We start from the raw sequence: 17028 nt of genomic DNA, 5'->3' as shown, positions 1-17028 counted from the left end.
ATACAGATGGATTAAGCTGCCAAGCACAGTCCATAATGAAGCAGATCAAATGAGAGTCAGCAAGATGTTTATTATCAGTCCTTGAAGTGGACAGTGCTTGTCAGGCTGACAGCAGTGAAGCTTAGGAGAGGAATATTCAGGAGAGGTTCATTATTATGCACCTTGATGCATATAATATCCTGTCTGAAGGAGCAGAGCAGCCTGCTGCTCCAGGATCAGCACTGCTGGGCCTGCCAGGCTCAAAAAGGAACTGGACTATAGGTGAGCTGCAGATCCAGCCCTGAGTTTGCACCTTGAAGATAACAGCAGATGGAAACCTGCCCCCTGAACAGGCAGGACGTTCTGATTGCTCATCAGTTGTCCTGCAGATGTCATGGAAGGATTATGTGTTTCCAGGGCCAGGCCCTGGAACAGCTCCTCAGTTCCAGGTGCAAGTTCCTGCCCACAGGAGCAAAGTTGACACTACTGAACAGCTCTTTTCCTCTTACCAGCCTATGAATTACATCCAGAACTGTCCTGAGGAATGGATAACTTACACATGCGCTTACTTAGTCAGTTTGATGATTGAATATTAAAATCAAATATATTTTATATTTGCTGTTAGTGTTCTGATGCAGACCTTAGGGCTTGATGCACTACTACGTATTCTGTAGCAAGTGGTTTTCTGTTTGACACCAGTGTCAGCTGTTACTGCTCAGGGGTTGTTCATGTTTTCATCTCTGAATTGAGACCCTAAAATGCTAATACATCAGCATTTTTCTTGTTCCCTTTTGCTTTTTTATTTTTTAACCATTTTTATATAAAAAGAGTTGTTTCCAGCAACTTCAAGTACTGCAAGTACTGCACTTCTGGAGTACTGTACTGTGCAACTTTGCATAACACAAGGTTTAAAAGACAAATAAAAAAATAGTACTTTAAAACTACACATATCATGTGCACCAGTACGTCATAATCCAAACCCATTTTAATCTAAGTAAAGTATTGTTAAAACAGCTACTACAGAACTAAAAACAATTATTTATGGATGGCTGTATCCTAATTTCCAGCTGTAGGAAACCAAGGCTAAGCAAAGGATTCACACAGAGATAAATCCCTGCCTGTCTGCCCTCCCATCCTGCACAGCACTCACAGGAGGGAAGCAAACCTGGCTGCTTCCTGAATTAATTTGGCCTAATGTAATTTGATCTCTGCCCTTTTTAACTGCAGTATCATCAAATTTGTTCATTCATCATTTGGAGTTTCGCTTTAATAATTCAGGGAAATAATTTCTCTGGTTATTGTGTCACCCATTGCACACAGCCAGAACCAAGGTGTGGCATTCAGAGCAGGCCATGGCCTGGCTTTGGTACCTACCCAAACGTGTCCACAGGGATGCAAGGAATGCAGTGCCTGACACAGCAGTATCAACACAGCTTTTTATGCTACACAGGAGAAAAATCACAGTCTGTTGATAAAACCAAACAATTTCTTAAGTGTTAGTTAATATTTTCTTTTTTAACTGAAACTGGAGTATTTGAATTGGCCTTAAGAATACAAAGTTGGTATTCAGACCTATGTATTAGCTCTTCAAACACTGAGTTAACAAGACATAATAAAAATGTGCCATATACAAGATTGTCACAGGTATATGAGATTTTTAGAAAAAAAGCAATAAAAATATTCTTTAAGCTGAAAATAAAATCTCTTACCTTTTATATCACGATCTCAGCTTAGAGTCACTACATTTCTGCTTATTTTATACAAGTGCATATGGCTATGAAGGTCCGGAGAGAATGAGAATAAAGTGGAATTAACCTGCTGAAAACTGCTTAGAAGTCTTAAGCTGCAACATATAGATGTTCCAATACCATTTAAAAAAACATTCACCTTTCAGTTATTGCTGATTGACAATCTCAAAATATCAACATACAAATATTCAAGAGGGGAAAAAACTCAGTAAATTTAGAGCAGCAAAGGGTTTTGAACTGGATGTTTCCCAAATACTGTTTTCCTATCATTTGGTGATGATTTTAAGAGACACAAAAGCAATCTACTTGATTTTCAAGTTCAGGCCTACCATTTTTGTGCCTCATATCAATGATGTGGAGAAGAGAGAGAGAGAATATAGACTTCAGTTACATTTTGGAAAAAAAATAATATGTTCTACTTTTTTTCTTCTGCCACTTTGCTACATTTCATGTCTGCTGACATGCACAATGGTACAAAGCACTGCTGCTTCAGGAGTGACCATTGCACACCTCTGTAGCAACTTTTATAGGAAACATGCAAATACAGTGAAATACTAAAATTCTGAAGGACTTCAATTGTGAAAGTAAAGGCAGATCTCAGTGCTTGAAGCAGCACTCGACCCGGGTTGTGCCTTGGTTTGGTGTTTGGTTCCCCCCTCAACACACCAGTCCTTCCCCTTCTAGTGTAAAGAAATAACCAGGAGTATATACACATCTATTGCTATGTACCCAAAGAGAGGACTGTGGCTTGGACTAAGTATTGCTTTTCTTTTCATGGAGTAAAGTTCAAGAAGTGAAAAAAACACTTTAAAAAAAAAAAGGAAAAAAAGCTCAGATTCCATGTCTGAAGTTGAGAAACCTCAAAACAAGCCATGTTTTTCTTGCTTTTAAGACATATACAAAATGCCATTTGAAGCCACACAACCTGATGGTTCTAGAAGTCAGAGAAGAAATCTTGAGGGCCCAAGTGAATAATAAAAGGTGCGATGCTGAGAGGCTGGCAATAGGGACTGTCAATGAAAAAACCACCTACAGTGGGAGAAGAGCAGAGAAGCAAAAACCTCACGTTAATTTCTGAGACTGGCTGAAGCTAAAGCTCCATTTAAATTTCTCTGCTCTTTCAGCTGCAAGTGGAATTTTCATTGTAAAATGGGCACTTCGAATTCTTTGAAGGTATTGAAACATCTAATACTTCCAAGGTTACCACTTTCTAAACAAAGAACTGACAGCTCATTCATATTTTCAGTAAAGCAGAGAAATGTAAAATATGCAGCAAGGGGGCAAGTTTACAATGTGGTTAGTAACTCCCAACAAATGACAAAAAATAAAAAATGACTTCTATAAATCATCTGAAATGACTGCCATCATGTTGGAAAAGAGCATAGCGCCCTTCTTGTCTTTGAAATAAGAACAAGTTTTTGGCTTACAAATGTTCATTGTATAGAATTGGTTCAAGGAATATTTTGTTTGGAATTTTACAAAACTGGGGATTCAGAAAAAAAAAGAAAAAAGGAAACTACAAACAGTTGCCAATCAGGGGAACTCCAAAAGAGACGGGGGGGGGGGGGGGGGTAAAAAAAATGTGTGCAGAGGAAAGATTCCTTTAATGAATATTTGATTAACAAAAATGGGCTCTGATCAGCCATGCTTTTTCTGCTCCGTGATGGCTTCCTTTCATCCATAGGCCAGCAAAACAGGTCAGTGATTTCTGAGCACCTCAATTTGGCTCCATCCCCGGCCCCTGCTCTGTGTTCCCTGGGTGACACCAGGCTCACCCTCCACGTTTTATTAAAGTACCACCAACACCAAACGGAAGCAAGAGCTACGGCCGAAGAGAACTGTGGAAATGTAAACACATTCCTAAGCACAAATACTTAGCTTAAGAAAAACAGCTGCAGTTAATCCCAGAGAAAGCAGCTTGTTCTATAAGCCACCCCTTATTCAGCTTTTCTGATATTTCTCTCCCTCTAAGGGGGCTGTGGGGAGGAGGAACTTTACGTTGCTTTAAGCACCCGCTCTTAGAACACCCTGAACACAGATACAGCTCCCCTTGCCTCAGCAGCGTCTGTTAGAGAACAGGGGATAAAGGCAAATCTTTGGAACAGCAGCAACTAAAGCCAGCCTATGGAAAAGCAACGGGCGAGGGCTGAGGAGAGAGTGCAACCAACAATGCTGCTTATTTGTGGGGTGATACCTTAATAAAGACCACTGGAATCCCTTGTTAGAGCCCACAGAAGTCCACAATCCATGGAGACTCCAGTCGTGGAGCTGGGGCCTCTCCTGGAATTTCAGACAGGTGCACACACCCTCATCAAAAAGAGGACTCTGGGTTTGAGCACCGACTCTTGAAAAAGTACTGGCCTATGGCTGAAGTGTGTCACTTTTCACAGCAGCACTCAACAAGAACTGGGACAATTAAATAGCAAGTTTTCATGGGGACCTTGTTGCTGCTTTAGATTCTTATAAATGTAAGGGGGAAAAGGAGAACCTTTGGTTTAATATACAATTGACAAATAAAATGCTTTCTGTAGAAATGGTGGATGGAAAATCAAGGGTGGGCAGACAATCTTAAAAGTGAAGAAGGCCACAAGAACAAGTGGAATTTTTTTTTCTTTTTCTTTTTTTTGTAAAAACAGAAAAGAAAGGAAAATATGTAGTTTTTGAGTTCTAAAGAACCTGGTTGTAACATTATTGTTGTCCTTTCTCTGGGCAATACAGGTGTAAGGTGTATCCCTGGAATTGCATCTTTCTGTGGGAACTTCCTTTAATACTTGTTTAATACTTGTTTCACAGAATGCAGCCTTATACAGAGACAGACTAATTCCCTTTGTTTCATCTGTTTTTCAGCATTTTGTGTATGAGTGAAAAGTCTTCTTGGATAATTAAGACTGTGTCTAAAATCACAGTTACAGTATGCTGATCTATAAGGAAACTCAGGTACTGATGCTTAACTATAAAAAATAAGATAAAACAATATTTTAACCCATATTTTACTAAGTTTATTACACACCATAATATTTACAAAGTTAAATGTTAACTGTAAAGTTTCTATCGTGTGGGGTTTTTTTAAATTTTTCTTTTTCTTTTTTAAAGAACTATGCCCTGCATTTAATAACCCTACAGCAAATACAGGTCATTAACTGAGTCTGTGTGACTGCATTAGGAAACAGGCAGTACTCTTGTGTTACAACAAAACAGTTTATTTGTGATCAGTGTTTTATATTCTATACATCCTTCACAAATTTAATTTTACATAATCGGATACTTCATTTAAAACGTTAAGATTTAAGCTTCTACTTCTTCCCTATAACAGAAGGCTGGTATAAGTTATTTGAAAATGAGGTAACATTTCACAGAACATTTTTTTTTCAAGTTTTAGAGAACTAAATTTGCATTTTGTTAAAATCAAAAAGTAGGAAAAAGATGTTTCTTTACAAATGACCTTGCTCAAGTATGTGTTCAAAGAAAACAGGATAAAAAGGCTTTTTTTCTTCTAACATTCTGTACTGTACTGTGTTGTTCAATCAATAGGAATTAGCTTCTGCCATGTGCTAAAAGAATGAGTAGTGGGGAACGGGGTAAGTTGGGAATTTCATAACTGGTAACAGAACCATTCTCTTGGGTAAACCTACAGAGAGAAGAAAGGGAGAGGACTCCAAATAAGTTCAGCAAGCCAAGAAAGTCAGATAAGAGCTTTACAGTAGTGTTCTCATTAACCTTTTCCAGATCAGTCAGTCAATGTGATGTCAGGGTGCAGAGTCCCATAAACAGTAACACTTCACCACTTTGCACTATTTCAGACAGATGGCTATAGCTTAAAGTCTGCTTTATTTTTGTCCTGGTGTTTGATAGAATTCAAGGAAGTGATAGTCTCAAAAGCAGAGTGTGTATTTAGACTTGAAGCTCTATTTCATAATCTTAATTAATCTCTACTAGCTTGTTCTATGTTGAGGTAATTTCACAGGCCAGTTGCAATTGCAGATATTCTAGACAGGCACTGCTGTGCATAAAATACAACTCACAGGGAAACTGTTCAGCAGTTTTGGTCAGCATCCAGGTAGGTCAGCCAAAAAATCAAGCACCTACAGTAAATTCTGCATCTGCTTCCTTATTCTGCATTTCCTCTCCTGTGTTGAAGGAGTAAATCTGGAAAGATTGACATCTGCCTGATTTCATTATTATTTTAGAGTTCTTGTGGCCTCACAAACTTCTGCACAATTAAACGTTTGTTTGGTTTTTTCATCTTGCCTATTTAAATTCTAGTATTTAACCTATGTATCCATTTAGAAATCACAAAGCAGCAACAGCAGGTATTCCAGAGCACCAGATGATCAAAGTGAAGTTTCCCAACATGCAACAGCTTACAAAGGCAAAGAGACATGTTTACCTTACAGCCAAAAAGCATTATCCCAGAACTTTGCATCACAATCATAAGACATTAAGAACAGAAACTCTTTATGTGAAAAATGGGGGCAATCCAATTACACAATGCTTTGAAGTCAGTGATATGTCATATATACAGCTAAGTGCTTAAAATCCAGCTCTCAAAATAGGTATAATGAGAAAAAAAAAAAACAAACCAAAGAAAAAAAAGTCCCAGAGGAATGAATGAAAAAAGCAAGAAAAGCTGCAAGGAAACTTGGTAACAGTTGTATTCCTGCCTTCAGCAGGGAAAGGATTCCTCATGTTACACTATGTCACTGCTTGTAAAAACACAGACATGCAGATACCAGTAATCCTAGTTGCACTCTGAGACTGATGCTTGAAAAGAACCAAGGGGTTTTAAAAAAAATCTATACCCCAAACTAAATTTCCTCTCATTTTTCTCTGAGAAAACGTGTTGCTGTTCCTTGTGTGGTGCACCACAAAGGACAACACTCCATGGGACAGCCCTGCTGTCAGAGCACGGGGCCAGTCAGCAGGTGTAAAACCAGAGAGGTTATTCCAGTTCTGGGGGCAGAATTCCACACTGAGCACAGCCCGTGGGCCCATTCTCCCTCTCGGGACAGAACTGGACCAGCTGGTCCCAGTCAGGCAAAGCAAACTTTTCCCATAAAGCAGCAGCATTTTTGCCCTGCTGGAGGCTCATACCTCTAGAAAAGTCAGGTAATTGACATTTCAAAATATTTTTAACTTTTATAATGATACCAGGGGAGTTGGTATTGCCCAAGTTAGACAGATTTGGGAGGAATGACTTATTACAAATGCTAAAAAGCAGAAGTTTCCCATATGAAAAATGCCAGGCCTTGAAACATGGCGGTGATTTGAGCAGCAGACTCACCGGTCCTTGCCACAGCAGAGGCTGGGGGGACTTGTCTTGGTGGGCTCACACTGTGTGTGCCAGGACATATCACTGACTCCAAAGTACCCTGCTCCCATTGCCACATAAACCTCATTCAAAGTAACCAAAAGGGCCGGTTAGAGGAATGCATTGTTAGTCCAGCGTAAAACAAGCCAGTGGGGAGGGAGAAGCTGAGTTAAGAAAAACCCTTCCAATACAGCTCTCTGGTTATCAGCTCATTTAACAATCTCCATGAAACCAGTGCTTTGCCAGCCTAATAGAACATGTTTCATAGTGAAGAGCATTGTGGCAAATGACCGTGTCCTGGCTGCCTCACAGACTGATTGCTACCAGTACCAACTACCCAACCCCATCCTGGTGTCCCAAGCAGTGGTGGAGGTATTTGCCCATAGACTTCAAAGAGTTGACAGCATTAAGGGAGCTTTGTCCACAAGTCACTTACACTTGGGGACAAACATTTCACCAATGCCACTGTAATGCCATTTAGCTAAATCTGGGTCAGAGATGCTGAAATAGGCCCTTCGGTAGTCTTTGAATGGAGCACAGACTGGCTGTAAAAAGTAAGGGAACTACTTTGACTGGGTTCCAGTATGAAGGGAACAGGCAATTAGAACAAGCAGTCCTTCCACAGACCAGGCAAAGCAGAGGCAAAAAGCTACTCCAACCAAAAAAGAACCACAAGGTTATGGCATAAAAGTGGTGTTGTCATGGTTTAAGAGCTTAAATCTCTTTGAATTTCTCCTCAGACTGCCACATTTGGACTGCCACAACAGTTTCTGCATAATTTCAAACATGTTAATTACAGGGCTGTACGTACCGTAGGCTGGTGCCGCTGTGCTGTATCCATAGGGTGCTCCATAGCCTGCAGGGAAACAGAGGAGGGAGGGGGTCATTCCCTGCCCTGCCTGTCAGTGTTTGCACACCTGCACATGGGCAGGGACCCTGTGCCTCAAGCAGGAGCACAGCAAAGCCAAACTCACACCAATACATACAAGTATTGCTGAAAGCACTGAAATGTTCCTATGGGGTGGCCTGAAGAATAAGCTGCCAGGGACCTTCTCAAGCCTCAGCATCAAGGAGTTAAAATTCCCTATTTCATTTCCTCAGCATTTTCTTTTCCACCAAATCCCTCAAGTCTGCACTGTCAGAGCATGGAGTTGGTGTGACACAGACATGCCACATTTGCTTATGTTCTTAAAACACAGATGCAGTCTATGCAGAGAACAGTCGTTTTCCTATATTCCCTTTAAAAACTCTGGATGCCTGTGGCAGATGCCACGTCCCCCTCAGCAAAGCTCCTGTGCATTCTGCTTTCTCTTCCATTTCTAACAGACAGAGTTCCACAGAAGGCATGCGAACACCTCCACACAAACAGATAGTTTTTCCCCAGAGAGCAGAGGGTGATTCTGAAGTAATTGAGAGAAAAAGTACCACAGGTAACACCAGCAATGGTTTCTACATGTCAGTAGTTCATGAAGGCTTTACAGTTGTTGTTTGTTTTTTTTTCTGGAGAGACTGCTGGTGTCACTCCAAAAAGTAAGAGATTTCTGAGAAGAATAGGGGATGGAGAGAAATAACCTGCGAAGGCCAAGGCAAATAAAAGCTTAACTACAGCAACTGGGAAATTAAACTTATTTCTGGAATAATTCCACACTGGCAAGAAGCATGCCCCTGGCAGATTAAAGTGTCTCTTAAATGGCTCCTCAGGCAGACAGACAGTTCCAAAAACAATGTTAACAGCCATTAAAAATGAATTACTGGGTTTTAATATTTAAAATGACATGACCATACAGGGACAATGAAGATGACATGCTGCCAGTGGTGCCAGGGAGGAAGGCTCCCAAACAACAGGGCTGCACTATTAGCACGTGTGAGCTGCTGGAGGGTGTAATTAGAGCTCATGCTGTAATCTGAAAACCTGAGCATGAGGACTGGAAGTGTTATTTTTTGGAAGCTACTACTGGATTTGCTTTGACTAAGGCATCTCCAGCATCCCATTCTTAAAAATCTGTGGTTCTTGTAACAAGTGAAAACAATGTCTGGATTCCTTTCACATGTCACCCGCAAACCTCAGACATGCTATAGAGTCACAAAGAAAACACACTTTGAAAAGTAATTTGAGGATGGAGAAAGTGACCATTTAATGAACATTTTCTTGTGAAAATGTGAAATGGGAACCAAGAAGCCCTTGGATTTCAGAAGCTTTCTGTTAGTTTCTGCTAATCAGAACAATGCAGTGTGTATGATGACTTCCCATCAGCCAGAGTATGGAAAGGAATTATTTTATTTCTGGCCACCACAGAAGCTACTACTAGATGCTTCCAGGTGGAATTCATGTAGAGGGGTTTTGGGAGCTCAGAATTCATGTAGAGGGCTTTTTTTTTTGAGCCTGCTGACTCCATGTTCACAGAGGATTCTTGGAAAAGGCTCTCCTAATGCTAACCAGCACATGATCCAGAAGGTTCTTAGGTAGGAAAAGAGTTTTGGGAATTGTGCCATGGCAGTGAACTATGAAGACAAATCATAAAATAATAAAGCCAGGAAAGCCATTATGCCCATAACTGTGTGCTCTGAGAGGAGAGCTTTGAGCTCTACATTCATAAAGGATACACTCTGCCAGCTTTCCAGCTCTCTGATTTATTTAAACCTCCAAGAAGCCTTCTGCTCCATCTCAGATGTTTAAAGAAATCCCTTGCACAGGTGAATAACACACATGAAAAAGAACACCCCAGCAGACAAATACTCAACTATCTGCTACAAGTGTGGTGCCTTACCTGGTGTTATGTATCCAGTAGCAGCAGCTGCCCCAACAAATGCCCCTCGTGTTAAAGCACCTCGTCCTCTGCCTCGAACAGCCTGGACTGCTGCAGAAACAGCTGTATTGACAACCCCTTTAGTCTGCCCAGAGTGACAAAAAATAGCAGTTCAGAGAGTGAAAGTCTTGCTGGAATACAAGGCCACCTGCATTAAATCACCCCCTTTGAGAGGGCTCTGTAAACATGTCTGATGTGCCAGGGTGGCTGAGCACAGACCAGAGCGTGCTGTGCCAAGGGATGTGAGTGACAGGGACACAGTGAGTCCCTGGCCCTGTCACTGCCTGCAGAGCCCAGCACATTCCCTGTGCCCAGCCCTGGCAGTCCCTTCCCGCAGACTCTGCCTTATTTACCTCGGATTTGGACATGATTGAACACTGCTGGCTTCTGAGCCTCTCTCTGCTCCCACGTCCTTACAACTTTCCTCGACCTGCAGCACTGGTTTTACATCTCCCTTACCCTCCTGAACCCACAAAACTGCAGCAGGGCTAGGATTTCAACCCCAGACAACCAGCTCACAGCAACACCAGCCTGTGCTAACCTCACTTTACTAGAATGCTGCCTTCTGTATCAAAAACCAACCCAGAGATGGGATAATGGTCCAAAAAGCAAGTGGCAGTTCTTACCTGAGGAAGAATCTTCTTTTTCTTGTTATTTGCTGCATTAGGCCCAGAAAACAGTTTTTCAAGTGCTGCTAGTGCAGCACTTGCTTTTGCTACTTTCTTGTTTGGGCCTGCACCTCTGAACTTCTGCCCATCTACTTCTACCTGAAAATTAAGACATAAGTTTATGCCTAGTATTAATCCACAGGAACACCACGCTGCACCCACTCAGCTGATGAGCCACCCATAAGGAACTTAAGGAGGAAAAAAACATCCTTAGTGTTTTATGGGACAAATTTTTATTGATTCTAGATTTGAAACTGCAGGAGGATACTAAGGTGATCCTGGGAACCAGTGTGTCACAGATACTGGGAATCTGGGAACTACAAGTACAACTCAAAGAGGACCAGCATATCTGTTGGATTTAGCCCATATCCTGTAGTATTCCTTGTCATGAAGTTTGGGGCTTTCCAAGGAATTCCCAAGGAGTCCAGTTTTAATTCTCACTGTATTTTCCTAAAGTAGAAAGGCTATTCCTTTCCCCAGCTCAGTCATCACAACAGCAATGAGATACATAACCTGAGAAATCACTACCACAGATGTGCATTGCAAAAGGCAGAACAGACAAAATGTGAGCTGCAGCAGCAAGTGATTGCTACACCATTGTTAACCCCTCAGCAGCTGCACCTCGCTCCACTCACCTCCATCACAAAGCGCTTGTCATGGCTTCCCCCTGTCTCGGAGATGAGCTCATACTTCAGACCTCTTCTCTTCTCATTGAGCTCCATCACCGGGTTTTTGCCACTTGCTGTGAGTATGGGACCCTGAGTTCTTACCTAGAGAGACATGCAGGGTTACTTCAGAGCCTTTCTTCAAAAGGCAGCCAAACCTCTGCACACCTGTGGCGGTGGCACAGCAAAGGGCAAGGCTCTGAAGAAGGGCAGGAGGACAAACAATGGTGTCACAGAAGTCACACCCATTTATTTCTGTTGGTGAGGGCTGCTGTCCTTTTGGCTGGTCTGGTGCCTGCACAAACTAAACATGACACTAGCTGCACTCGGAATTGCAACCCTGAGAGAATCCAGATCTGAAGGTGGGGCCATGGTGTCCAGTTCCTTGAAGTAGAAGGCTTTCACACCAAAAGGAGACACTGGCCTTCCCAGCCTTGCACACATCCTTGCTGTTCCATCTAATTATGGCACTACCTGGCACTACCAAGCTAGACTGAAGAAATCTCATGCCCCGAGTCACATGTTTCAGTAGAAATGTCTGTAACTCTTTGGAAAGCAAGGTAAAGCTGAGGTCTCAGCACATCAGATGAGGCTGCAATAGAATTCTCTCAGCCATGGATAAAAACAGGGCAGTTCCATTAAAAATACTCAATTTCCATGTTATGGAAATTTCTCAGTGGGTTCCACATGTATGTGGTTTGAGTTATCCATGATTACACACTGGAAATTGTCTCCCAACTGAAGAAATTTATGTTTTACCATTCTGACAAGTAGAACAGAAAAAAAAACCAAAACACCAAAACCCAATGAAAAGTGAAACCCCAACCCCCACACCTGTTTTTTACTTTCAGTGCAATCCTCACCTCTAGGGTAGTGGAGGTGTCAGCTGTGGAATTGCCTGTATTATTATTGCTTGAGATTGAAGACGTTGTTTCATTTTTACCTTCAGTATCTGATTTTTCATCAGAACTTACACACTCCACATCTGCATCGAAACCTGTTGGATACCCCATTGCTTGTAAAACCTACAACAAAGCCCCATGAAATGAACTGTGACAGAGGCAGCAGAACAGGAACAAATACAAAGCTGATCACAACACAACAAATATTCCATCACACTCTTAAAAAAAGGCAGATTGTTTAGAATATTAGTTTTCTCCTATTTGAAATGGAGATAATCCATTTCAGTGGTTATCAGTAGGGAATACAATATCAATGGAGAAAATAACTTCTGGTTTCCAAAAGTGGAATCCACACTAAGCAGAATTTTAATCTCAAAGATACTCATGAGCATCATTCATCATCTCAGTAATTCCTTGTAAAGCAAGAAATCAAGGACACTGTTTAATGGCCTTATAAAGAAACCGTTTCATGCATGATTTCCCCCCCTCTCTGTGTCTATGGACAGATCAAGAGATGGACTGTGGGGCAAACATGACAAACAGTCTTGTGAGAATTAAAGCCTTGTACAAGATGGTACTTCTGGAGCTCAGTTCCTTCAAAAACATCCTCCATGAGCAAGGCCAGCCTCTCCCTTAACCAGCTTCCTGATCCAGCTGCACAGAGCTACCACACATAGGGCAAAGGAAACTGAAAGGAACCTGAAGCTCTGCTGAAAATTTACGGCCAAGAACAAAGTCTGCAGAAATGACTGTGTTTTAACCCTGACCTGAGAACTGCCTGGGTAACCCCCAGCTCAGCTCCCATGCAGTTGTTTCCAGGGCTTCTGCATTTTAAAAAGGGCCAGATTAGAATGTGAAATCTCACATTATTCCCTCTTACAAGACTGAGAATGCAGAGTCTGGGTCTGCTGAGAAGGGAAAGGAAGGAAGGAAGGGAAAGACAGAAAGACAGACAGAAAGAAAGACAGAAAGACAGAAAGACAGACAGACAGACAGACAGACAGACAGACAGACAGACAGAAAGACAGACAGACAGAAAGAAAGACAGACAGAAAGAAAGACAGACAGAAAGAAAGACAGACAGAAAGAAAGACAGACAGAAAGAAAGACAGACAGAAAGAAAGACAGACAGAAAGAAAGACAGACAGAAAGAAAGACAGACAGAAAGAAAGACAGACAGAAAGACAGACAGACAGAAAGACAGACAGACAGAAAGACAGACAGACAGAAAGACAGACAGACAGAAAGACAGACAGACAGAAAGACAGACAGAAAGAAAGACAGACAGAAAGAAAGACAGACAGAAAGAAAGACAGACAGAAAGAAAGACAGACAGAAAGACAGACAGAAAGAAAGACAGACAGACAGACAGAAAGAAAGACAGACAGAAAGAAAGACAGACAGAAAGAAAGAAAGACAGACAGAAAGACAGACAGACAGAAAGACAGACAGAAAGAAAGACAGACAGAAAGAAAGACAGACAGAAAGACAGACAGAAAGAAAGACAGACAGAAAGAAAGACAGACAGAAAGAAAGACAGACAGAAAGAAAGACAGACAGAAAGAAAGACAGACAGAAAGAAAGACAGACAGAAAGAAAGACAGACAGAAAGAAAGACAGAAAGAAAGACAGAAAGAAAGAAAGACAGAAAGAAAGACAGACAGAAAGAAAGACAGACAGAAAGAAAGACAGACAGAAAGAAAGAAAGAAAGAAGCAAGTCTCAACCACACCACCCATTTCCTCTTGGCTTGAATCACGGATGTTTTGATGTGTAAATTTAGAGAAAACAGAGCTGGGTTGGCACCAGCTCAAATCTGGCTGATGCAGAGAAGTTCAAGGGCAGAGCAGTCACAGTTTTTCAGGACAAGTGACTTTTCTGGGCTTTTTTTTTTGTTGTTGTTTTATAAACTGCAGGGAGGAAGGCAAAATAAAAGAATGAGGCAGAAGGTCTGGAAGGACACACATGCAGAGAGCTACTTTTCCTGGAGGAATAACACATGCCCTCAGATACTTCTGGACACTTTGAACTTGAAAGCACATAGGACAATGGGATTTTCAAAACTGAAATCAAAGGAAAGCAGAAAGTTGCCAGATGAAGATTCTAAAAAGGAAATTCTTGTTCAAAACAAAACGAGGCACAGAGTGACAGATGGGCCGGTTCCTATCAGAAGAGCATTTCTATTAACAGATGTTCTTTCATGGACTCGTTTAGGTTGGGAAAGACCTTTAAGATCATTGAGTCCAAGCAGCCATTACCCCAGCCCTGCCACGCCCACCACTAATAAGCCATGTCCCCAAGCTCCACATCTGGTGGATGCTCACCCTGGGCATTCCAGTCTGTCCTGCTGTTGTGTAGAGAACCTACAGGAAGCAACAGCAGCTTGACCAGTCTCTGAACGACACCAGTGTCGTACTGGAAATTTCACTGGATATATCATTGACATGGTTTGCCCAGTACACAGAGGGGCTCTTGAGGTACCAAGGACAGAACTCTGTTTCCAGGAGCTCACAAGAGCCAGGAATGGACACAAAGGAGGAGGGGGAAAAAGAAGCAGCCAACAACATGCCATTTCCAAACCAACAGGAGGAAGGAGTGGAATAGAACACAACTAAACCCCTCCCATCCAGAATTTGACCACCATATTCAGTCCACTGCAACAGGAGCTGACCTGTAGAGCCCTGAGAAATTCTTTCCCCCGCTAGCACAAAACCAGTGATGCTCTTTGAACCATGGCCAGCTGTCTTTAGAGCACACAGCAAGCAACTCAGCTTAAATATTTTTTTTTTTTAATTTTGAGCTTGCTACTACTTCTAAGCACATTTCATACTCCATCCCAAGATCTGGGGTTAGCAGATTACTTCAGGCTGCCTTACCTTCACTGCCACATGGAGCTTGGCTGTTTTCTTAGAAGGTCCTGATGCTTCATAAGTCGTACCATCAACATCTACAGACATTGTGAAGACTGGGGCATGGACTGGACCAGACTGTGACAGCAGCTTATACTGAAGCCCTGGCCTGATTTGGTTCAGCCTCATCAGAGCATTCATGAGATCTATTGCTTTACTATCTAGTACTAGTACAAGATAGTAGAAGGGGTGGGGGAAGGAGGGGAAAGGAAAATTAACAAAACAAGATGAACAGAAAAATGAAACAGTTTGCATTTCAGTGCCTTCTGTCTGTATCAAGGAGTAAAACCACCCCTCAGCCTCTCAAGAGGGTGAGGAAAGCCATAATGCTGTTAAGTCTTCAATAAGCCATTCTAATTTGGGGTAACAATTATAATGACCTGGTTTTATATTAACACCATTCTGTTGCAGCTAGCTGTATTCCTCCTGGCTGCTATAAAAGGAGTAACAAGTTTTATAGCTAATGGGGAGCCAGATCCAGAACTGGCATCCAAGCAGCACAATGAGAATAGCCCCCAGAATGACTGGATGCCAGCAATGCCAAGAGACTTCTCATCTGTGCGTATTGCAACCTTAATGGTTTGCAGATTGCACATTTTATTTTCCTTGTGGGAGATCTTGAGAGACCAACACCTAACTCAGGAAGGGGAAGAGTGAAGAGAGTGCAATCTTCACTCAGCAAAGTCACTGCAGTACTTTAAAAAGACCCCACAATACAGGGATGTTACCAATAAAATACCTCGGCTGCTTTGGCAGCTTCAGTTCTGGTGTAACTTGGTGGGTAATCCCATTTAAAAATGCAAATCATTCAGGTACTAAAGCATGTCAGGGGAAATTCAGATGCACAGATATGTATTTGACATTCTGAATGTGGGGTGATAGAGACAACAATTCTGTTCCAAAGACTTTTCACATGCTCTACCACACCAACACAGAGAAGCTTTTAAAGCAGCTCCCCCTGTACAACAGATCTTTGAAAACAGAATGGAGAAGTGCTGCACTTACTTTTCCTCAGATTACGCTTCATCTTTTTATTTGGATCTTTATCATCCCCAACACTGTCTTCAAACGGTCTCTTCAGAGCAGATGAGCCTGTACCTAGGGTATAAAGTTCCTTGTAATAGGGATATGCCATTAGGAAAATACAATCCCACAGCAGGAGTCTGATTAGCCCCACGCTGTTCCTTGCTTGTTTATAGAGAAAAGAACTCATCCGTCAGTCACAGCTTTCTTATTGCTACACGAAAGCCAATACTGGTTTACTGCTCACTCTACCAGGCCAGACAGGATCTCTGAGTCCAGTACCAGGTGTGGGATAAGGACTACTGTTTTCCACATTCAGTCTAAGCAAGACTTCTAACAGTATTGCTTTTACAAAAAAAATACACATGGACATTTTTTAAAATTAGAAACATAGTTTTCTAGGAAGAATTATGGAGTAATTCATATTATGGACATTCATTATATGTCATGCTTTTTGACATGCTTGCAAGTCTCTCCTCACCAGCATAAGAATCAAACACTACTTCTGCTCTTCAGATACCAAGGGACTTTGGGCTTAAAGATAATCATCAGCTATATTGTGGCTGTTCTACCTCTCATCTCTTGGTATTTCTATAGAACAGAACCTCCAGATTTTATTCTCACAATGAAATATTTTTTTTAAAAATCACCTCACATATAACAAAGAAAAGCTTCTAATTCATGTTGACAACTCATAATTCACAACTTCACCCATTCTAAATTAACTCCTAGTTTACTGCCCAGTTAGTGACTTTTGGAACAAATAATACCTACCTTCTTTGTCAGTTACTGACCAGGAATATTTCTGAAATGATTTATTTGATGGGAGGGGATCCATTTCCAAAACTTTATAGATTTGCCCAAAGGCTGATAATCTGAGCGCGTGCTGAAAGGGACAATAGAAACACAAATTAATCACAGCAGGATCTCATCTCAGTTGCCCAAGTTTTTTAGTTTTTTAGTCTTTAGACACAAAACTACTGTGATTTTGACAGACAAGAAGACAGCTTTTACAGCTGG

At 41.6% G+C, this 17028-nt stretch overlaps 1 protein-coding gene across 7 annotated transcripts in view; it reads right to left on the bottom strand.

Annotated features, from left to right (window-relative positions):
- Positions 1–333: 333 nt before the first annotated feature.
- Positions 334–17028, bottom strand: part of STRBP (spermatid perinuclear RNA binding protein) — a 51548-nt gene continuing 34853 nt past the window's right edge. For 2 of the 7 annotated variants that reach the window (XM_062505629.1, XM_062505630.1), the window contains exons 11-19: positions 16783–16894; positions 15991–16083; positions 14953–15152; positions 12039–12200; positions 11146–11280; positions 10469–10609; positions 9804–9927; positions 7847–7891; positions 4907–5355 (exon numbers count right to left, since the gene is read on the bottom strand). In XM_062505629.1, coding sequence (XP_062361613.1) covers positions 5279–5355; positions 7847–7891; positions 9804–9927; positions 10469–10609; positions 11146–11280; positions 12039–12200; positions 14953–15152; positions 15991–16083; positions 16783–16894 — 1089 coding nt within the window. In that variant the 3' untranslated portion in view covers positions 4907–5278. Of the gene's footprint in view, positions 1422–1760; positions 4008–4906; positions 7892–9803; positions 9928–10468; positions 10610–11145; positions 11281–12038; positions 12201–14952; positions 15153–15990; positions 16084–16782; positions 16895–17028 lie in introns of those variants that run through there. The other 5 variants (XM_062505628.1, XM_062505627.1, XM_062505633.1 and 2 more) reach the window with 4 other exon arrangements.

Source organism: Cinclus cinclus, chromosome 19 (genome assembly GCF_963662255.1).
Source record: "Cinclus cinclus chromosome 19, bCinCin1.1, whole genome shotgun sequence".
Taxonomy (NCBI): domain Eukaryota; kingdom Metazoa; phylum Chordata; class Aves; order Passeriformes; family Cinclidae; genus Cinclus; species Cinclus cinclus.
The sequence above is the reverse complement of the archived record's forward strand: the minus strand, read 5'-3'. Positions and strand labels throughout refer to the sequence as shown.